We start from the raw sequence: 23,637 nt of genomic DNA on the forward strand, positions 1-23,637 counted from the left end.
TTTAACATAGAAACAGTTTTAAAAATAAACACTTGGATTTGCCAATAATAAACTTACAGGTTCTTCGAGTAGTTGGTAAAAAAAAAACGCATTCATGAAGAAAAAGGAGGTAAAAAAATCGGAGACAATTATAACACGGTATCTACATGAATCCGCATGGTTTAAAGCAAAATATGAAAGAGAAATAGGAAAGAGTTCATTTAGAAAAGAATGCAGTTTAAGCTATTTTGAAAATTATTTTTTTTGGCGAAAACCTAGATGTTGTTTCTGTAAACAAAATCGAGAGGTAAAATATTTTGGGCTGTATATAATATTAAGAGTTTTCTGTCTGGTCGCTAACTTTGTCTAAACTAACACTACGTTGGACATTTATGTGGTTTTACATATGAATGGAAGAGACTTTTACTCAAGTCAGAGTCAAAGGTGCTTTTACAGCGGTAACTTAGCAACTAAATCATAAGAGTTACACCTATTGCACCGAATCGGGGTCTTTTCCAAACCGAATCGAAGAATTTAAAGCAAATAAGCAATATTATTGCTATGAACTATCGACTAAAAACTCGTACTCGTAATACAAGCAAGAAATTAAATCGAAAATCGCGCTAACTTGATTATAGGTTGATTTTTCCCTCGTTTTGGCCATCCTAAAACATAGGCAAAAAAAACTTTTTTTCTGACATCTGAGAAGGGTTCAAAATAAAAGCCTACAATAACAAAAAAAGTCTAAGTTTGTAATTATTGTAATGCACACCGTTTTCAGAGTGGTAAAAGTGGTGGACTTTTTTTTACCATGAAAATCTATTTAGCTTGTTACTGGTTTCTATTAACTGAGGATGCTGCCATGCTAGTGATTTATATCACATTTTAAAATATGTATTATAACACGTTCTGTAGTTTAATAATTTAAAATATTTGTGAACAATTTTGGCACAATAGACCTCATAATAATTACTTAGATGTTGCGTTTAGTGTACGGTCCCTCAATAATAAATTGGTTTTATAATTTTAGAGGCCTAGGGCTGATAACATACCCGATGTGGTATGGCGAGGACCACCAATGAAAAAATGTGTTTGTGCTTTGGCACGTGATTGTGAATGTCGAGGGCACATTCTAAGACCTGCTGAATTAATTCCGTTTGGTAATCTCGAATATTCCCATAACTGTATTGTAATACTGATAGTAGATAGATAGATATTTACCGTCGTGTTATTGTTGTTATTGACTTTTTTACTAGTGATGACAATGATATTTAGATATAGATAATTTGACTTATTTTTGTAGTGATTAGTATTTAGTACAGTATGTTTCTTAATTGCTATAACCCGCGTGGTCCGTCTGCTAGTGGTTGCGTCAGTCGTACACAAATTTGCGTCAATGACACGCGAAGCTATTTTTTAGTAAGGTTTAAATTAGTAGGTTTTTGTTCGGTAGCTGCAAATAGTTTAGAGTTTTAGAGATCTATAGGTGTACAATTACTTTAATGATAGCATACAATTATCATAATAAGTTGAATGAATGGTATAACTATGAAAAGTCAGTCTCACCATCACACGAAATATACACCTACATAAATACAACCTGTTAAAATCTGCTTTTCCAGTGTTTTATAATATTATTTAGACGAAAAAGTTTTGCCGTTTTCCTGGCGGACTCAACTTTTCGGTCACGTTACAAATTGATTTCTTATTTAATTTTTTTGATATTGCAAGAAATACGTTACACATGGAACCCGATGTTCTACCTACGTGCATTGGTTTGTTTTCTGCTATGTCGGCCGCAAGAGCCAGAAAAGAATTTCGCGCAGCGATTAGCACGCGCGGTATATATTGAAGAACTCACCTACAAAAAACTTAAAGAAATGGATGCCTGTTAGTACATACAATAAGTTTTCAATGATTTTTACCAAAAAAATAAATCCAATTTAGTAATTAATCAGGCCCATTAGCAACTTACCCAATGTTGTTGATCTGTTGATCCTATATAGTCTCTTTTGTGAATTTGCATTTTTAAATGTTGAAAAAGAGTAACTTCTTAGTTTTTTGCTGGTTCTTTGGTAGAATTTGCATTCGGTGATGGCTTTACTTAATATAGTTTGGTAAATGACGATTGTTGAATTGACATATGGCAGAATTTCGCTAAATTAGACATATGGAGTTTTTCTCACGAAGACGATAAATTATTAACACAAATTGTGCATATGAAAATTCAATGGTGCTTGCATGGGTTTGAATCCGCAATCTTCGGTTAAGATGTACGCTCTCTTCTATCAAATCGAATAGAGCCACTGACTGTGAATGCACAGACACAAACACAATATTATAATATCTCTTGTGTTAACGTCTTCATAGCTTATAGTCCGGGAGGTAGTGTTGCATTTTACGCCTTGCCTTCTTTTTCTATTTATCTCGAAATACTTATAACCGAATAAAGCTTCAACTGGCGCACCCGCGGTGGGTGTGGAATTGGCAGGTTGCGGAAGTGGTAAAAAAAAAAAATTACGTAATAGTACGCCAGCTCAAACTTTTTCGATGGATAGTTGATATTATACTGAGATGAAAAAAAATCGTAAGCTGCACCGCAGAGGGGGGACTATGCGTCAGCTGCTCGCGTGAACTTGTAAAAACTATAACGTCATAGTATGCCGGATGAAATTGAACTACGTAATTAGTTAAATAATTAAAATTAGAAAAATAACAATCAGCTGCGTGCAAAGCGGTGGAAAGACCGCCAGCTGACGCAGTAAAGGTAAAGATTATTCTAGCAATGGACAGAATCTTTCTCGATATATTTTTGTTTCGTTTTATTTGTAACAAAATGCACGATATGAAATAAAATCGAGTATAAATGAGATGAACCTAAAATAAAATGAAAGGTAAACCTACCTAAATTAAACAAATACGAAATATAGACATAAAATGACCGCAAAAGTTATTCGTTGTCGATGGTATCGCTATCGTCATCGTTCTCTGACGAATCATCCGCCGAACTGTTCTGCAGGAAATCGTTTTTTTTTGTTCTTGATCAAGTTCTTGCTCTATATTTTCTTCACCGTCACCTGTAAATGAACATTTTGATCACCAAATTTTGATCATTCACATAATGATCAAAATTAGGTTACTAGAAAAACTGAAAGAAAGTGTCACCGACAAAAATTCCATACCGCCAATATTTTCCGTGCTATCCGTTATACTGGTGACTACTGATAGGAGAACTTGATCGCCATCGAACTATTTGAAGACATATTTGTCCTCGTTTTCTTCCCATCCCCGTAGGAGTCAATTGTGAAGGATCTTGAAGGTGAGCTCCAAAGCTGCGCTATGCATGAATGCGTCCGTTCGTTTGACGTGGAAAATCGAAACTGATTCTTTACGACAAAGATCGGAAGGGGAGATGCTGCTTTAAAATTTTACGTGAAGAGGCTTAGGTAGCCCGAAGGTCGTGTCGTGGCGTTATGGTTATCGTTCAAGCAAGGCCAGAATTTATCGCAAAATATGTTTTTGAAAGCCAAAAACCTCACAGCTATACTCCAAAATTTTAAATCCTGAGTCCAGCTGACGGTCTTTCCACCGCTACACAATCAGCTGATTGTTTTTTTCGTACTCTAAAATTTTGAAGATCATGAATCATGTAGTTAAATTTCATTCGGCGTATTATATATAACGTTATTTTACGTTTTTTTACAAATTCATGCAGCCAGCTGACACATAATCCCCCCTCCACGGTGCAGCTGACGACTTATTTTTGTTCAGTATGACATCAACTATTTATGGAAAAAGTTAGAGCCAGCGTACTATCACTTATTTGTTTACCTCTTTCGCAGCCTCCTACCCACTTACACCACCCACCCACCGCTACTTGAACTGCTGACGGTCGGTTCAGTTATTAGTCATATAATATCAACTATCGACATTAATATCCGGCTTACTATGACTTTTGCCTTTGCAACGCTTCCTCCCGGACCATTAGTAGCTGTAGTAGTAGTAGTAGTAGCTTCTACAATTGATCAGTCTATAAAATCAAAGAAACATAAATTGTTTTAATTATAGTGGAATCCCGTGGACCTGAATTCTGCTTGAACAGATGCTACAAGCACTACATCCCAGAAATAGAGTTTGATAATTTGTTAGTTAATTTTATAGTATAGCACATTACTTTTAATGTTATTTTATTTTATTGTGCACATAAAAGACAAAAATCTTAGGACTACAAAAGAAATTATATTAAAAATAAAATGAAAAATATATAAAAAACTAATATGTTATACAACCTAATTTGAGAGATATTTTTGAGAACATATCTGGGTTTGCTGTGCAGTCATAAAAATAAAGTAAAGTAACAGCCTGTAAATTTCGCACTGCTGAGATAAGGCTTCCTCTTCCATTGAGGAGTTTGGAACATATTCCACCACGCTCTTCCAATGCGGGTTGGTGGAATGCACATTCAATGAAATTAGACACATGCAGGTTTCCTCATATTGTTTTACTTCGCCGCCAAGCACGAGATGAATTATAAACATAAATTAAGCACATATTTATAGTGGTGCTTGTCTGGGTTTGAACCCGCAATCATCGGTTAAGATGCACGCGTTCTAACCACTGGGCAATCTCAGTCATAAACTTACATACAAATGTTTATGCACTAATACACAATACAAGGGAATAGAAAAAATAAAAACTCTCATTACTTGGTGGTAGGGCTTTGTGCAAGCCCGTCTGGGTAGGTACCACACACTCATCAGTTATTCTACTGCCAAATAACAGTACTCAGTATTCTTGTATTCCGGTTTGAAGAGTGAGTGATCCAGTGTAACTACAGGTACAAAGGACATAACATCTTATTTCCCAAGGTTGGTGGCACATTGATGATGTAAGGAATCGTTAATATTTCTTACAGCGTCGTTATCTATTGTTGATGGTGACCACTTACCATGCCCATATGGCCCATTTGCTCGTCCGCCATCTTATACCATAAAAAAGAATAAAAAGTATATTCCTTATAAACCGAAAATACTAGTATATAGTGTCATGATTTTTGAATAATTTTAATTGAAGTAATAATATTTAGTACTGCTTTAATTTTTAAATACGTTGTTTTTAAATTAAATATCATTTTTAAGTATTATTATTGATTCGGTTATCGACAACATATTGGTGCAAGCCCGTGCCTTCCTCGGGTGGCGTGGCGTGGTGTGGCGACTGGTACCGCCTGGCACGAGAAAAAGAACACAAGAGGATTGATTGGGAACGAAAAAGAAAAAAAGGACATTCTTGTGAGAATAGTGGTGAAGACTAGTTAATTTTAATATATTAAGCGGATACTTAATATTGTATCAAGTGATAAATTAATATACTGAAATAATTAAATGTTACGTGAGTAGTTTTATTACACTTCAGAAGTGACACGGACCGGATAAAAAGGTATGTTTAAGCAAATATTATCGAGACATTTTGTCTGTGAGGATGTTGTTTTAACGCCCACAGCGGTAAATTATACACTATTAATTAATTAATGAATTTTTAATACTGTCAGCAGACAAATAATCTTGATATAGCTTATTTCTTTTTGAATTAAGCTGTTGACCGGCTTATTAAAATATTTAACATAGAATATATATAATAAAAATATGATGATATATATATATATATTTTTTATTCTTATAAATAATCTACCATTCTGACTACATATTTACTTGGTTAATAAATCGCAATGCTGATTTTCTTTTTCTGTGTCCATCTACTAATAAATTATCTTATTGATCTCTATTCTCTTATTCTCTAGTCTTAAAGTATTATAGAATCGGATAATGTTAGGGGGTGAACTATGTTTGTTCATCGGATAATGTTAGGGGGTGAACTATGTTTGTTCATCGGATAATGTTAGGGGGTGAACTATGTTTGTTCATCGGATAATGTTAGGGGGTGAACTATGTTTGTTCATCGGATAATGTTAGGGGGTGAACTATGTTTGTTCATCGGATAAAGTTAGGGGGTGAACTATGTTTGTTCATCGGATAATGTTAGGGGGTGAACTATGTTTGTTCATCGGATAAAGTTAGGGGGTGAACTATGTTTGTTCATCGGATAATGTTAGGGGGTGAACTATGTTTGTTCATCGGATAATGTTAGGGGGTGAACTATGTTTGTTCATCGGATAAAGTTAGGGGGTGAACTATGTTTGTTCATCGGATAAAGTTAGGGGGTGAACTATGTTTGTTCATCGGATAATGTTAGGGGGTGAACTATGTTTGTTCATCGGATAATGTTAGGAGATGGACTATGTACATATGTAGCTGAGCTGAAATTATTGTTGTTTTTGCACATAGTATGGTAAACAGATTACGTCTCAGATAATATTTATACGTTTTAGAATTTACTGGCAATGTCATCTGATCATGAAGCGGACACGCCGCCGGTTACGCCTCCAAATCGACGGCGGCCGAAGAAGGCGAGTAAACGAAGAAGGCGAAGGAACTCGTCTTCTTCGTCATCATCCGCTGATGAGTCTTCACCGCGAAGGACGCGTAAGCTATCAAGCAGGCTAACCTCTAGAGACGTGCTGAAACTTCTGTCCAAATGGAAGGGAGAGTCAACAAAGAATAATTTTGGTAGTAACAATAATTTTAATAATGTTATTCCTGAATTTGACCCGTCCTGCAGGACCCAAACTATTGATTGCTGGCTGCGAAAAGTAAACGAATGTGCCTCTATATACGGTTGGGAGGATAAGCAGACAATACACTACTCTTTACAAAAGCTAATTGGTCTGGCTAAGAAATGGTTTGAGTCTTTGCAGACGGTCAAATTTACTTGGGACGAGTGGCAACTGAAATTACGCAAGGCATTCCCCAGCGACGAAAATTACGGACGTCTCTTGGAAGAAATGTTAAATCGCACATCACGTAATGATGAGAGCTTGCGGGAATATTTTTATGACAAATTGGGTTTGTTAAGTATGTGTGAAATTACTGGTAAGAAGGCTGTTGATTGTATTGTGTACGGCATAAGCGACCGATCTGTTAGGAATGGGGCACAGGCTCTCGATAGTACGGAACCAGAAGATTTGCTTACTTACCTTTCTTCCCAAAAACCACAACAGGCTATGAGTTACAATAATAGACCGCGTGAACGCACATTTCAAAAGCCCAACAACTCTGCAAACACCAATACGGGTGCCAGCAACTCAAATTTAAATTCTGTAATTTGCTACAATTGTCGCGTTAAAGGTCATCCTTATTTTAAATGCACTAAGCCGCTAACAATATGCAAACGTTGTAATCGGGTAGGACATGACAGCGACCGATGCAGGCTTGACTCCTTAACATCTACAAATCGTAATTCAAACAATAACGTAGAGAATTTTGAAAAAAACACTTTAAAAATTGACACAATTAATGACCCTAATAGTAAGTTCTTCAAAACTATCACAATCAATGACCATTCTCTCAAAGCCTACATAGACTTCGGGAGTGAATGTACTCTTTTGCGTAAAAGCGATGCAAAGTTTTTGAAACTTGCACAAAATTATGACAATATTCCAATTGTAAGAGGGTTTGGTCAGTCTTCTGTAATACCTTTGTACAAAACCTTCGTTTCTGTGAGGGTTGATGACATTGAATCGATTATCGAAGTATTAGTGGTTGATGACGCGCACATGCAGGTATCTGTGATTATTGGACAAAACTTTACAGAACAGCCATTCGTTACAGTCTTAAAGAATAGTGACAATCTGACGTTCTATCTAAGTCCTAATAAAATTCCATTTGATAACGATGAGGATACATTAAAACTTTACGTTACCGATACCACTAACATTTCGAAAACCGGCGTTGTCCCTGTGCAAATAGATCATGATTTTACCGGAGATATTTTTATTGGGGGCTATAACTCAGTCGAACCACGGAAGGAATACCGGTTGTTGCCGGGCGCTTACCGTATTTGTTGCGGCAAAGGTGGGGTCATTATTTCCAATCTGTCCGATAGTACTTTAACTTTTGAAAAGGACGCCTTGATATCTAGAGCAAATCCCTTTGTTGAACGGCCTGCTTACCAGATTAACAGGATTGTAGAGAATTTCTCTACGATAGAACCCCTCAATAAAGCCGACATTAAGATTGGACCAGGTCTTGACAATAGTCAAGCAAATGCGCTTTATTCGTTACTTCAAAAATACCGGGACTGTTTCGCTACCAACTTGGGTGAGATAGGCTGTGCTGTTGACGTGGAAATGAAAATTGATCTCGTGGATAACAAACCGATTGTTTACCGACCCTACCGCCTATCTCATTCCGAACGTGAAAAGGTCAGAGAAACAGTTAATGAACTTGTACAAAACAATATCGTTCAAGAGTCAAAGTCTGATTATGCTAGTCCAATTTTAATGGTAAAGAAAAAAACCGGTGAGCAGAGACTATGTGTAGATTTTAGGGCATTGAACAATAAAACAGTCAAAGATAGGTTTCCTCTTCCTCTCATTGATGATCAGTTATCTAATCTTAGTGGGAATACCTTCTTTACCACCCTCGATCTCGCATCAGGATATTATCAGATCCCAATGGCTCCAAGTAGCCGACATCTCACCGCCTTTGTCACGCCTGATGGGCATTATGAGTTTTTAAGAATGCCCTTCGGACTCGCTAACGCGCCAGCCGTCTTCCAGAGGATGATCAACAAAATTCTCGGTAATAAGCGATTTGAATATGCGTTAGCCTATTTGGATGACGTGCTGATACCATCAAAGGGAGTGGACGAGATGTTTTGGCGACTAGAGGAGGTGCTTAAAATTTTTAGAGAGTTCGGATTAACTTTGAAGCTCTCTAAGTGCCGTTTTTTCGATGCCACAGTTAGCTACTTGGGATATGACATTTCCTCACAAGGCATGCAACCCGGTGAGGCTAAGATAACAGCGGTCAAGGGATTTCCCACACCTCGCAATACACACGAAGTTCGTCAATTTCTTGGCTTAACTGGTTATTTTCGCAAGTTTATAAAAGGTTATGGGGAAATCGCTCGACCGTTGACTTCTCTATTAAAGAAAGAGGCAAAATGGCAGTGGTCTGAGATCGAGAACCAGGCATTCTCCCTTTTGAAGGAAAGTCTTGCTAGTCGTCCTGTTTTGGCCCTTTATGACCCAAGATTGGAGACCGAATTGCATACCGACGCCAGTTCTGTTGGCGTAGGGGGCATATTGATGCAATGGCAGAAAGAATCGCGGGTTTTAAAACCAGTAGCATATTTTAGTCGCCAAACAACACCAGAGGAGAGATATTTGCACTCCTATGAGTTAGAGACCCTAGCCGTCGTATGTTCTCTAAAAAAATTTAGGGTTTACCTTTTGGGCATACCTTTTAAGATTTTCACCGATTGTGCTGCACTTAGAACGACACTAACAAAAAGAGATTTAATTCCGCGTATAGCGAGGTGGTGGCTGCAAATAAGCGAATTTGATTTTAGTATAGAGTATCGACCGGGGGTACAAATGCAGCATGTTGATGCTCTCAGTCGAAATACCACTCTGCCCGCGAACTCAGAGGAACATTTATCCGTTAACATTTATTCTATAGAGAAGGACAACTGGCTTCTAAGTTTACAAAGAGCAGACCCCGACATCTCGCGTATTTCGCAAATTCTAAAACCGGAAGACGACCTAGAGTGCCGGGATATTCGCAAAAATTACGTTGTTAAAAACCACGTTATTTATAGAAAAATAGATGACCAATTACGCCTTGTTGTGCCACGAAGTGCAAGGTGGCAAGTATGTCGGGCTAATCATGACGAAGTAGGACATCACGGCTATTCTAAAACGCTAGAAAGGATACAAAGCAATTTCTGGTTCCCAAAATTGAGAAAATTTGTAAAAAAATATGTAGCGGCTTGCTTAGAGTGTGCATACAATAAAGATACTGCAGCAAAACGAAAGTCTGGACATTTATACCCAATTGAAAAGGTTAATATACCTTTTCACACTGTCCATATGGATCATTTAGGGCCATTTGTTCGCAGTAAGGATGGTAATACTCACATTTTGACCGTAGTCGACGCTTTCACAAAATACGTGTTCGTTAGACCAGTAAAAGATCTTAAAACCAAAACCACTATCAAAGTCCTTGAGAAAATATTTTATGATTTCGGTATTCCGGCAAGGATAATATCTGACCGCGGTACATCTTTCACGTCGACAGCCTTTAAGACCTTTTGTGAGGGACAAGGAATTAAGCATGTATTGAATGCGGTCGCTTGTCCCAGAGCCAATGGTCAAGCCGAAAGATTCAACCAGACTATTCTTAATTCACTAGCGGCACAAAATTCTTTTGGCCACGAGCGCGACTGGGACAAGTGCCTGGGGAAAATCCAGTGGGGCATTAACAACACTGTGAATGCCTCAACACAAAAAACGGCGACCGAAGCTTTGTTTGGACTCAAAATGCGGGATCATTTGGCAAATAAACTTAATGTTATAGATGAATCTATGACTTCTAATTTACAAGAACTTAGACAAAATATTAGCTCTAACATACAGAATGAGCAAGAAAAATTGAAACTAAGACATGATAAAAACAGAATTTCTGCTGTAAAGTATAAAGTCGGTGACCTGGTAAAGATATTGCGAAACAATTTTGCCAATGATGGGAAGAGCACAAAGCTTTTGTCAAAGTTCATAGGTCCCTATAAAGTACTAGAGGTTCTAGGAAACGATAGATATACGATAGCCGATGTCCCAGGCTTCAATAGAACGGGCAAGCCCTATAAGACTGTAATAGCGGCAGACAGGATGAGACCCTGGATACATATAAAGGCTTTGGAGGTATATAATTCAGACAATAACAGTTCCAGTGAGCATAGTGATCACAATAGCGCTTGAATGTATGTGTACAGGGTCTTATACTAAATCAATGTAAATATTTTTTCTGTAAGCAATTATTTTTGGTACAGCGTGTGTTTTATTAAATGAAAAAAAAAAAAAAAAAATATTATGTATATGTTCATATGTGTGTGTATGTGCATATATATGTATATGTATAAATTACTCACTGTGTGATCTACACACATCTGTTGAAATAAAAACAAATATAAATATAACTATAATATGTAATGTATGAATTAACACAAATGATTTATTCCAATGTAATCGCTCTATTTTCTTTAATTATTTCAAACTATCAATATTCACTATATAATATGTTTATAAATAATTCGATTACTAGCTTAATTGGCGAATGTCATGATTTGTTGTATGTAGGATTATTAGCGCGCTAACCTTTGAGTTGTACTCTTAAATTTATGTATCATTATTATATTGTGTAGAGTTAAGTTTGTGTTGAGAATTGAGCTAAGTGTTATGTGGTTATATAATATAACAACCAATTGTTGACATATATTAGCAAAGAGTGTATTTATATATAAACTATAATGATTAGCATGTCGTGCGCCGGGAGTCGGCACGATGTCGGATGGCCGAATGTCATGATTTTTGAATAATTTTAATTGAAGTAATAATATTTAGTACTGCTTTAATTTTTAAATACGTTGTTTTTAAATTAAATATCATTTTTAAGTATTATTATTGATTCGGTTATCGACAACATATTGGTGCAAGCCCGTGCCTTCCTCGGGTGGCGTGGCGTGGTGTGGCGACTGGTACCGCCTGGCACGAGAAAAAGAACACAAGAGGATTGATTGGGAACGAAAAAGAAAAAAAGGACATTCTTGTGAGAATAGTGGTGAAGACTAGTTAATTTTAATATATTAAGCGGATACTTAATATTGTATCAAGTGATAAATTAATATACTGAAATAATTAAATGTTACGTGAGTAGTTTTATTACAATAGTATCACTAGTTCGGGATAGCCAAAATAACATTATCGTTTTACAATGATGCCGCAATCTCTCTATCTTTTGTTAGAATGTCCCGCTATCGTCCAATTGTTTTATAATGACAGCTCAATCATATTTAAAATAAGAAATAGTGTTACATGCCAGTATTAAATGCTATGCCATATAAAATAATATTAATTACAGTTTTGCATCGTGAATATCTCCCTTTAGAGTAAGAATAATTTCTCGGAGTTATACTAATTTACAGTTTATTATCTTTCAATCCAAGGTTGACCACTTTTTTACCTGGGCTATGACTGGGCTATTCCGACTAATTCATTGTCATTCATGTGAATATTTATAAATATTTTTAATTACTATATAGATACGTGACTATGAAAAGAGAAATAAGAAATGCGATCAAGAATATTGAGGAAGAAAGTGAAATGGCTAAGACGGATGAAGAGGTACGGAAACAACTCAATTCTTAGAGGGCATGGAAAATAAAAAGTATGGAAAGTAAAGTTCTTTCAGATACAGGATTGTAGCCCATCATAGGTCAACTACTAAGTTGGGCATAATTAAGACCTACGCTGGTTGGTCTGTAATTGGTTCGTTTGCTAAATCTCCCTTCATGTATCCACTTAATTTACTTCTCTGATTGATGTCTAAAACCGCAGTTATTATTAGACAGGAGACCATCAGGTCATGCTACGAGAATTCAGAAGAGTTCGTTTATAAGAATATCGATAACATTTATAATACTTAATCGTTTGTAAAAAATACATTGGTTGAAAAAGCATAGTATTCGATACAAGATTTTATAGATGATAAAAAAGCGTGGAGTTAATACCTGTTGACTTCCAAGCAGGATACATTAATTTAACTAATAGTATTTAATTAACATGACGTTGTATTTTTTAAATGTTAACAAAAAGAGTAACTACTGAGTTTCTTGCCAGTTCTTCTCGGTAGAACCTACTTTCCGAACCGGTGGTAGCTTCACTTAATTGTAAAATGACCATTCAAAAGTGCTTATAAAAGCCTACTTGAATAAAGTTTATTTTGATTTTGATTTTTTTTTTATACTCATTTTAAAAATCAAAGCAAATGTCTTCTCTATAATATATATGGTTTCATGAGTCATCATCCTCCTGCCCTTTTCCCAATTTTATTCGGGGTCGGCGCAGCATGTCTTCTCCTTCCATACTTCTCTGTCAGACGTCATCTCACAAGTAACATTTTTTCTAACCATATCTTCTTTCACACAATCCATCCATCGTTTTAGATAGAAGATATTCCTTAAATTTATTATGTAATTGTATTCAAATACAATTTATTACCTACTTATTTATAAAAAACTTAATCTTTAGATCGAATCTCCGCCAGAGGAAGAGGAGGGTGAATCTGATGGCGCTGGCGACGAAGATCTTGAAGGATCAAAGACAGATAAAATTGATACATTACAGGAGGATGATGATAATAATGGTTTAACAGAAACAATCGTCGATGGATATTATAGGACGGGTAATTCTTTTTCTGGTAATATAATTAAATATAAAGCGAAAGGAATTTCTTTATAAATAATTTACATCGAAATAATAAAAATTCATAACCTATATATATACCTACATGTGTGAATCCGTATAATTCATTAATTTATTTCCATTCTAGTGGCAACGCAAGGGACGACTGATGAAAACGGTGAATTTATAATAACAAATATATCACATATTCTTTTCGGAAGTATCGATGTGTATAATATATGTGACATAGATGGCAAGGAAGTAAATGTACGGCATTATGAAGAGTACGTATTCAATGTTTAAAATAAAACTGTTAGGGTGATTTACCACTACAATAAATTTACAATTACGTTAATAAAATCGTCGGACCAGTGCTTAGTACTAACGTAGTACACGTTAGTAATCCGACGTGGTAGAAAAGGTACGGAGTGGGTAGTACTATCGCTAAACGGTAATATTAATTATGCTGTATTGTGGTTTGCTTGGTTTTTGAGGGTGAAACTAATTACAGGCAAGGAACAAACACGTAACATCTAAGTGCCCGAAGTTGGCTACGCATTGGCCACGCATTGGCGTATTAAAGGATGGTTGATATTGATTAGAGTCCCAATGTTTACGGATATTGGTGAACTACACATCAGTTTACAGAATTGACAGATACCTGTTTGAGATAATATCTAAAGATCTTTATAAAAAATACATTACAAGTGTCTATAATAATATTTGTACCGTGTTTTAACTCTTTTATAAATTCTGAACAGCTCCAATCGTGAAAAATACCTACTATACACTAGCTGTGCCCGCGACCTTGTACGTCTTTGAATTTAACAAAAAAGAAATATTATCCCTATTATATCAGCTATCTGCCAGTGAAAGTCCCGTCAAAATCGGTCCAGCTGTGCCAGAGATTACCCGGAACAAACAGACAGACAGACAGACACAATACATATGCATTGAGTAAAAATATATTACAAACAGACACTCCAATTTTATTATATGTATAGATGATAAGTAATTTCAAGTCTACTGCATTGTAGTGACGGCTTAGCAACTTAAATAATTACACAGATAATCAAAGTTAATACATACAATATTTGTTAAATACTTTTTTTCAGAACTGAAACAGAAGAAGATTTACCGATCACCAGTAAATTGGAGGACTTATTTAGTTTAAAAGGGTTAAAAGGGTAAGAGTTATCATAGATTACAATCTTAAGAAAAGTTTTTTTCATTTGCGTCTGTGTTACTAGGTACTCAATATGGACATAACCTGAGCTTAATTAAATCAAAATCTATGATAATATTAGAATTTAAAATGATTTTTTTTTTATCGAGCAAGGCCAAGGAACATGCTTCATTATTTTTATTTTGACGACCTTCTGGGTCGAGTAATGTGTACACCTGTTTTCATAGGTACGCCACTCCGAGGTCCCGGGTTTGATTCGCGGCCGAGGCGATGTAGAAAAAGTTCATTAGTTTTCTATGTTGCCTTAGGTCTGGGTGTTTGATTTTCCAATACACAAGTGCTTTAGCTACTTACATTGGGATCAGAGTAATGAGAGTTAAAAGTATTATTTATTTTTACTCATATAATATTACATTTATAAATATAAAATACAAACATATGTATAAAATATATTTAAAAATATAAAATACAAAGGCCAACCAGTGGCGGGAACAGGGTCTAAGCCACCGGTGGTCAGGGCTCCAAAGAGAGGAACTTCCTTACAATACGCGCCGTGCCGAGGAGTACTACCTTCTGCATCAGGCCCTTGACCCAGCTGCCTAACGAGAGCCTCTTAAGATGTTGGTCGAGGCTCTTGGCCATTAGGCCATTCGCTGAAACAACTATCGGCACAATAACTGCTGTATCCACATCCCACATGTCGACAACCTCGTGAGCTAAGTCAAGATATTTTATTTGTTTATCCTTCTCAGCTTTCACGAGATTCTCGTCATGAGGGATGGTGATGTCAACAATTATCGTGTGGCGCTCTGACCGATCTATCACCACTATATCAGGCTTGTTGGCGACAACAGTCCTGTCAGTGATTATAGATCGGTCCCAGTACAGTGTGATATGACCATTCTCGAGAACTGGGTCGGGCACATACCTGTAGTATGCTACCTCTGATACCACAAGACCGTATCGAAGTGCAAGTTGTTGATGGATAATCTTGGCCACTTGATTATGTCTGTGCAAATACTCTCCGTTAGCAAGACGAGAACAACCGGAAATAATATGTCTAAGGGATTCGCCCGGAGTGTGACACGCCCGACATATGTCCACCGTGCCATCCCTCACAATATACTTCCGGTAATTGTTCGTCATGATAACTTCGTCCATAATCGCACAGACAAAACCTTCGGTTTCACCAAATAGGTTGCCGAACCGTAGCCAAGATACGGACGCCATAAAGTCCACATCGGGTCCATGAAGTGCCCGATAGAAGCGTCCGTGTAACTCCTTGCTCTTCCATACCTCCCTGCGGTTCTCAGTACTTAGTACTACAGGTTTGCGCCAGTTCTCTTTACCTAAGGAGAGCGGAGTTAGCCCTTTGTCCATTATAACTACATCTCGGTGCATATCCAAGTCAGAGTGGAGGAAATACTCCCTGAGTTTGTATACCTCACGGTTATGTAGGGTCTTGGCATTTAAAAAGCCACGGCCACCATATCTCCGTGGGATATACAATCTCATCACCGAATACCGAGGATGATGCATTCGATACGTAGTCAGCAGGACACGGACTCTCCTATCCAAGGCGTCTAGTTCTTTTTGAGTCCACTTGAGTATGCCGAAAGAGCACATCAAGACCGGCATGACCCAACCATTGAAGGCGCGAACCTTATTGCCACCTGATAAAAGACTTTTGAGTACCTTTTTCAGGCGACCAAAGAAACGCTCCTGCAATGATTGTTTCATGTCGGTCACATTAATGCCTAACGCTTCCGACATACCCAAGTATTTGTATGATTCGTTTGCGGACAGTGATTTAAAGTTTATGGAATCTGAAAGTTGTAATCCCTCAGATTCCATAATCTCTCCTCGCTTTACATGCATAACCGCGCATTTGTCAACTCCAAATTCCATTCTAATAGAATTACTAAAAGTTTCTGTTACCTTTAGTAACTCCATTAGTTGTGAATCTGAAGGTGCAAAGAGCTTTAAGTCATCCATGTAAAGTAGGTGGGATATTACTTTACCTCCTCTCCGCAAACGATAGCCTAGCCTTGAACTCTCCAACAGAGTACTTAGAGGGTTCAAGGCTAAACAAAACCACAATGGACTCAAACTATCGCCCTGGAATATTCCCCGCTCAATCCTTATCGGTTCGTCACTACCATGAATCGTTCGGCATCCTGGATAGCGAAGGACTGTCCGCCATTGCCCCATACATGATCTCAAGAAACTGCATAGAGTTGTATCTAATTTATACAACTCCAGCACCCTCAAGAGCCATGTATGCGGCACGGAATCATAGGCCTTCTTGTAATCTATCCAGCATGTCGACAGACTTTTTCGAGAACGACGAACCTGTTGGCTATTGGTCATATCAATGAGGAGTAGCTCCTTAGTGCCTCGTGATCCACCCCTACATCCATTCTGAGAGACAGACAAAATACTATTATTCTGTATGTGACTATTAATCTTATCTCTCAGAATGGCGGTAAGGAGCTTATAGACCGTCGGTAAACAAGTAATCGGTCTATAATTTTTAGGATCCCTTGCACTACCTGACTTATGGAGCAGGTGGGTGACTCCGGTGGTAAGGAACTGTGGTAGCGACCCAGACTCTAAAGCTGACTGGAAGTGGGATGCCAAGCATTCATGGGAGCTGCGCAGCCATTTTAGCCAGAAGCTATGCAGCCCGTCCGGTCCCGGAGACTTCCAGTTGGAAACGGATCGAACTGCAGCGGCTACATCTTCAGAAACAATAGAAAATTTTCCCATCACTTCCAAAGGCTCGCACGCTTGCCTGACCTCTAGCATCCAATCAGCTTCACTATGGTCGACGGGCACCGACCAGATGTTGCGCCAAAATGTATTCGTGGCATCATCATCTGGGCGGCACCCATCGCTCACATCCTGGTCGAGTCGCTCCCACGTTCTGTACACCCACCTTTGATCGCTTTGGAATTTGCGATTCAAGTGATAACGGTCCACTCGCCGCCTGTACCGACGGATGCGGCTTGCCCATGCATAAACTTTTTGTTTTAGGAAGTCAATACGCTCCACGACATGGGACGGATATTCTTGCGGACTGATACCTGTCCCCAAGAATGCCCGCTCCACGAAACGCATTACACGTGGACGCGTATTCCCTTCCTTAAAACAATATAGTTTTCCAATGAGCACTCTGGTCTCATTGATACGTTTCTCAATCCTGCTCTGCCAGGCCGGTGCAGCAGCTTTTGGTCGTGTAGCTCGTTCGGTGTCTTCAAATGTAACACCAGCTATACGACATGCTGCAACAGCCGCACAAAACAGAATTGAGTGCGTATCCTCTAGATTTTCACTGCTCTCAAAATAATCTGCGAGCAGTGAATCCAGAGTGCACACTAGGTCCCTATTCCGTTTAGTCATGGGCAAACGTGGCAACCGTGGCCTAAGCTCAGCGGGAGTGTTACGATACTCCCGAATCGCATGCCCCAGTGCGCTCCTCAAATGATCACTGTACTTACTTGTTGTAATAGCCATGTCACCACCGCCCTCATCATCATATTCTGGGCCCTGTGGTATTGCAGGCAGTGGTTCCTCAACTACGGGCGTTGATGGGCCGGAAGTGACACCACTATTACATGTTTCCGAGCGAATCCGATCAGGTACGGTGTCACTCAGCCTGTTGTTACGCAGAATGACTCGCACCTGATCCGTCAGTCGTTGAGCCGAGACGTTGACAGCTGATTCAAGCGCCTGAAACAGAGAGAGCATCCTAACACGGTACGCAGTGAAGTTAGTTCCCCCCTTTGTAGCCCCATAGTATGCGCGCATGACATTTTCATTAATGGGTTGTGTCCATCGCATGCGCTGCACACCACCACCGGAAGCGGGGACCCTGTTCGAGACCGGTTGGCCTCTGGCTCCCAAGCCCGTCGGTGGCCGGCGTCACCCCGCTCGACGTTCAGGTGTTGGCGACGTCGACGGGGAGAAGTACTCGTCGCTCGAGCTCGACGCAACTGCAGACACCAGACTACTTCCTTGTGCGGGGTCCTGTGTCTGCGAGGCGGAGCTGAGCGGCGGGTCCGGGGATGGATAGTTGTGCGCTCGTTTTCTGGCTCTTGTCAACATGTTTTTGTGTTTTATGCATTCTTATTTTGGTTTGACAATGTCACTTTTATTTTTGGTAGAATTATTGATGTATATCTGTTCATTTTTGTATATTTGTACGTATATTTTATTATTTATGGTCCAAAAATATGTGTTTACACTTTTTTTAGATTAATATAGAAATTTTACATTAATTTCTTTAAATAATTTTATGACAGCCCAATTTTTTCCATGTTGACGTATTAGTTGGTTGCCAGTTATTTATAAAAATAAAAATAAAAGTATTATTATTATTATATATGACACTTGACGACCACACTATAACGCAAGCGAATGTCGATGCCTTTTTATCCAAAAAATAATGAAAATATTTAGATTTTAATTCTTTACATACTTCACCACATATTTTGAAGCCGCAATTTTGTATGTCAATCACTCTGAACACGATAAACTCAAAAACTATTGAAGGCATCTTTATAAATTTTCCAGGTTTAAGTGTGTCATTAGTGTAGGCTTTAGGTAAAGTTACGTAAAAATGACAGCTACAACAACAACAACAACAGCCTGTAAATTCTCAGCGTTCGTGGTCACGGGTAGACTGTAAAGTGCTCGAAACGTCGGGATGCCAAAAATAATTAATATACGCGATTCAAATCCGTTATAACTAGTTTTATTTCAATGTGTAATCGCGAAAATTTAAGACAACATTAGGTTTGGAACATATTCCACCACGCTGTTCCAATGCGGGATGGTGGAATACACATGTGGCAGAATTTCTATGAAATTTGTCACATGCAGGTTTCCTCACGATGTTTTCCTTCACCGCTGAGCACGGTGCACATAAAGACAAATTAAGCAAGAAACAGCGGTGCTTGCGTCGGTTTGAACCCGCAATCATCGGTTAAGATGCACGCTATATAACCACTGGGCCATCTCGACTCGAATAACAGCTAAAAAACGTCGAATCATAAAAGCATATTCTATAAACATATTGTGTTATACGTATTACGTTATAAAACTTAATCTACCCGTGCAAAGGTGGTCGGGTAGCAAGTAAAACATAAATATAACAAATGTCTATACAACATGATATATACATATTATTAATAATTAAAGGTTTTTTTAGTTCCTTTCCTGCCCTTCTTTTTCTGCTGAATCTGTAGCTCGACGAGACACATTTAGGAACATTTGTAATCTCGACGCAATAAAAGTTTTATAATAATAAGAAAATGACTTATATTACACCGATAATTGTACACATATATCCCTTCTTTCTTTTGCATAGAAACATATATAATTGTAAATCCAAACATAATTATAACCGGTTCCATCTCACCTTTGCAGAATTAAAAATCGAATATCAACATTTACAAACAACCTATATTCATCTATTATTGAGATTAAAGGTATGTACTCTTGGAACTTGCTTATATGCCTTTATATATTTCTTCCTTCTATAAAAATTTGGATTGTTAACGTTTGTAATCACAGATTGTAAATGTAAAGGTATGAAAACCGCGATATTTTATAGACACTTACCACATTTTTATACAGACTTCGTCCGACTTTGTTTCTTCAAGTCTGTATAAAAATGAAATGAAAACCAGCTTTGTAAAGGCTAACGTACAACTATATACCTAGCAGTAATGACAATACTTTATACCTAGTTGACAAAATGTGTAATTGACTGTTAAATAAATTAGTCATATATTGAGTAAATAATAAATTAATTGATTGATATAAAAAAATTGTTGGCAAATTGCATTTATTATCTGTTAATAAGGTATTTATCATTGCAATCTGGTGTACACATAATTTTTCTATAAATATTTTTGTAAATCTGTGGTCACAATCAAAGTGAAGTAACAATAAAATAATCACTTGTAAATATCCCACTGCTGGGCTAAGGTTTCTCTTATGAATTATAAAAGCAAATTTTTCACATAAATAAGCAGACAAATTAGATTCTTATCTAAATAATTCGCCAATTTAAACAACTGGCCATCTCGTTTTTCTATTGCCGTCATATGACGTATACATAAGGTTAATATTGAGAAGCTTTAAACCGTATAGATATACAGTTTTGTTTAAATGTATGATAATATAATATATTTCTTATTTTACTTTGAAGATACGGGTATTCCAGTAAGATCTCAGTAAGTTGATTTTTATTTTGTTTTGTAAATATGTAAAAAAATGCTGCACCTTATTAAAGATATGAATAATTTGCAGAGCTACGCAAGATCCACCGCTTGATGATAACTATCAATCAATAATAGAAATTTCTCCAAACGAAAATTATGATTCGGATGAAGCTCATGCGGAATCATGCTTATGTTGCCAATATTATAAAAAATATTCACAGGCTTTTGAAGAAGTCGGGGATGAAAATGAATCTCAAATTATCAACACATCCGAGGAAAATGTCTCTGTATCTAAGGATGAGAAACTAATAGAAGATATAAAAGGCCGAATGTTTGATGATCCCTCCACATTATTACCACCAACAGATAATCCACAATATAATAGTGGGCTAACAACATTATCGGACAGTGTTCCGGCTGAAATTATAGAATCTAACTTACCTAGACTGCCACAAGTTACAGAAAATAAAAATGAAGCTGAAATGTTGAAATGTAGAGATGAGAAAAAAAAAGAATGTTGTAAAACATCATGTTCCAGAAATCAAGTTAAACTTAATTCTGTTTCAAAGATAAATGGGAAAAACATAATCGAAGAAGATGCTGTTATCTCACAAAACATAGAACCTGAAATGAAACCTACGAGTGATTTATCGAATACTGAAAATACAACAGACAAAAAGAAACGATCAAATGTGTCTCTCAGAAAACCGTTTTCTGTAAATCAAGATGACCCATGCAAAAAACATGCTAATTTCTCCAGTAAAATTGACGTACGTATACTTGTAGATAAGAAAACTCAAATGATATCTAAATTCACTCAAAAGCCTTCTGTAAAAAGATTTGTTAATGAGAATTCGCAGATAGTTTCTTCACGGCGAAGAGTAAGGAATGCATTTAGCTACGAAAACATCAAATTACACGTCAAAAAATCGTTTCGAAATACTTCAAGTGCTTTTTCAACATTTTTTAAATGTGTCAATTTTACGTCGGCTTTTAACATAAGACGTTCCAAAGATAATTACGTAGAAAAAGAAGATAAACCAGCATATACTGATGCTGGTAACAATGCAGTTAAGGAATTAGACAGTTCAGATAGACGCAACTTTGAAATCAGCGAGGAAGAAATGTTTTCATTGCAATACACCAGTGATTTGATGAATAAAGCAAACAGTACCGATGCAAAAACAAATTAATTGGATAACCTTATTTTTTTGGAAACTAACAGTAAAAAATAAAGTCTTCTCTGGATCAAATTCCAACAATTTATTTTTAAGCAACACATTCAACTCAGAATAAGACACAATTGGTAGTTTTTTTTTTACCATATCGTAACTATGTTTACTACTTACGTACTTTACTACAATAAAAAACAGTTATTTTATTATTTTGTCTGCATTACTTGTTTTTACATTATGTATAAAATAATCCTATCAAATACATAGAATATAAGACACTGCAAGCCTCACAAACAGTTATTGGGCCGGAATAAAGTATGAGATCTCAGGTAAATCTCAAAGTATCTTTGTAAGCAGTTTTAACAACTTCGTCTCAAAGTACTTACTAATTACCAAATATGAACAGTCCGCAAAAGTAAATAATTTATTTTTATATACAATAATCTTAAATTAGAATACTGAATAATACGAGTATGACCTAAGAAGTACTAGCGAAAGAAACATAGCGGTTATTCTTTGTCAAGTATGTTTGTGATTTTTTAAATCTATAATCAATATTACAACGATATAGCAGTAAGAAGATCATTTCATTCCCAAAGTAGATACTTGCTGCCAACCATCAATTTTTCTCACAAAATCTTTGATATTTTACGTACATACGTCACCTTACAGAATATTCTTTTGAGAGACAGTAGTTAATATTTTGATTTCTTTGAAAAAAATACATACTTCAGCCTCTTTTTATTAATGGGAAACGCATAATAATCCAGTAATTGGTTCAGTGGAAGCACAGTACAACAGAAAGTGAGTCTTGTACTTAATAGATTGATTTATTACACATATAATCGAGTCCAAATATTCTTTATTCAAACAAGCACTTAAATCACCTTTAAATTGTTACGCTACGGTGTTGAATTAAATAAAATGCTCACAAGCTCCAAGATTATTAATACTTCGGACAGGTATTTTTGTCGTATAAAATCAGTTTCAATATCACTAGCTTTGTTAAGCACCGAAACAAAAAAAGAACACATTATTTATAAAAAGAAATAAACTTTGTTGGGCTGCAAGTTATTTTACGAAGTTTATACCTAAACATTTGAGAAATAGTTTTGCCATGTTTTATTTATCGAGTTTAACTAAAATCCTCTTTCAAAACATTCCGTAAGATAAATTTATTTATTAACTATACTATTTGGTTAAAGATCATTGACATTGACAAAAATTGACATATTAAAATAGTCGAGTGTCAATTTAGGATCATAAAAAAGGCGAAAAAAAAAACGAATAAATCAGATCATCATAACTACATGATTTACGAAAAATGTCAACTTTAAATTTATGTCTCAAAATGAATCAGAAAGCTAAGAATACTAAAAATAATACATCTGTTAATAAAATAGAAGTAAATACAAGTGAAGATAAAAATGTACAAGAAGATCGAAAGGTACAAGAGGATGGGAAGGCACAGGAAGATCAAAAAATACCAGACGATCAAAAGGCGCAAGATGATCAAAAAGAACCAAAAGATCGAAAGATACTAGAAGAACAAAAGCTACAAGATTGTCAAAAAGTAAAAGGAGAACAAAAGGTACAAGAAGATAAAAAGGCACAAGAAGATCTAAAGACAAACGAAGCTCAAAAGGTACAGGAAGATAAAAAGGCACAAGAAGTTCAAAATTTACCGGAAGATAAACCAGTACAGGA

At 36.7% G+C, this 23,637-nt stretch overlaps 1 protein-coding gene across 1 annotated transcript; it reads left to right on the forward strand.

Moving 5' to 3' along the window:
• The first annotated feature begins 184 nt into the window (after nucleotides 1-184).
• Nucleotides 185-22,021, forward strand: LOC124531067. The gene is made up of 11 exons (XM_047105516.1): nucleotides 185-286; nucleotides 1,010-1,139; nucleotides 1,711-1,869; nucleotides 4,048-4,123; nucleotides 12,199-12,280; nucleotides 13,187-13,340; nucleotides 13,488-13,623; nucleotides 14,455-14,526; nucleotides 19,956-20,017; nucleotides 20,743-20,767; nucleotides 20,844-22,021. Exons 2-11 carry the CDS (start codon nucleotides 1,058-1,060, stop codon nucleotides 21,946-21,948), a joined length of 1,953 nt encoding a protein of 650 aa, XP_046961472.1. The 5' UTR covers nucleotides 185-286; nucleotides 1,010-1,057; the 3' UTR covers nucleotides 21,949-22,021.
• The last annotated feature ends 1,616 nt before the right edge of the window (nucleotides 22,022-23,637 follow it).

This window comes from Vanessa cardui, chromosome 7 (genome assembly GCF_905220365.1).
Source record: "Vanessa cardui chromosome 7, ilVanCard2.1, whole genome shotgun sequence".
NCBI classification, from domain to species: domain Eukaryota; kingdom Metazoa; phylum Arthropoda; class Insecta; order Lepidoptera; family Nymphalidae; genus Vanessa; species Vanessa cardui.

Coding starts and splice junctions, on each gene's coding strand:
- LOC124531067 (XM_047105516.1), top strand. CDS start 1,058: ATGAAAAAATGTGTTTGTGCTTTGGCACGTGATTGTGAATGTCGAGGG. Junction 1,140..1,710: donor TGCTGAATTAATTCCGTTTG/GTAATCTCGAAT, acceptor TGATATTGCAAG/AAATACGTTACACATGGAAC. Junction 4,124..12,198: donor GAAATAGAGTTTGATAATTT/GTTAGTTAATTT, acceptor ATTACTATATAG/ATACGTGACTATGAAAAGAG.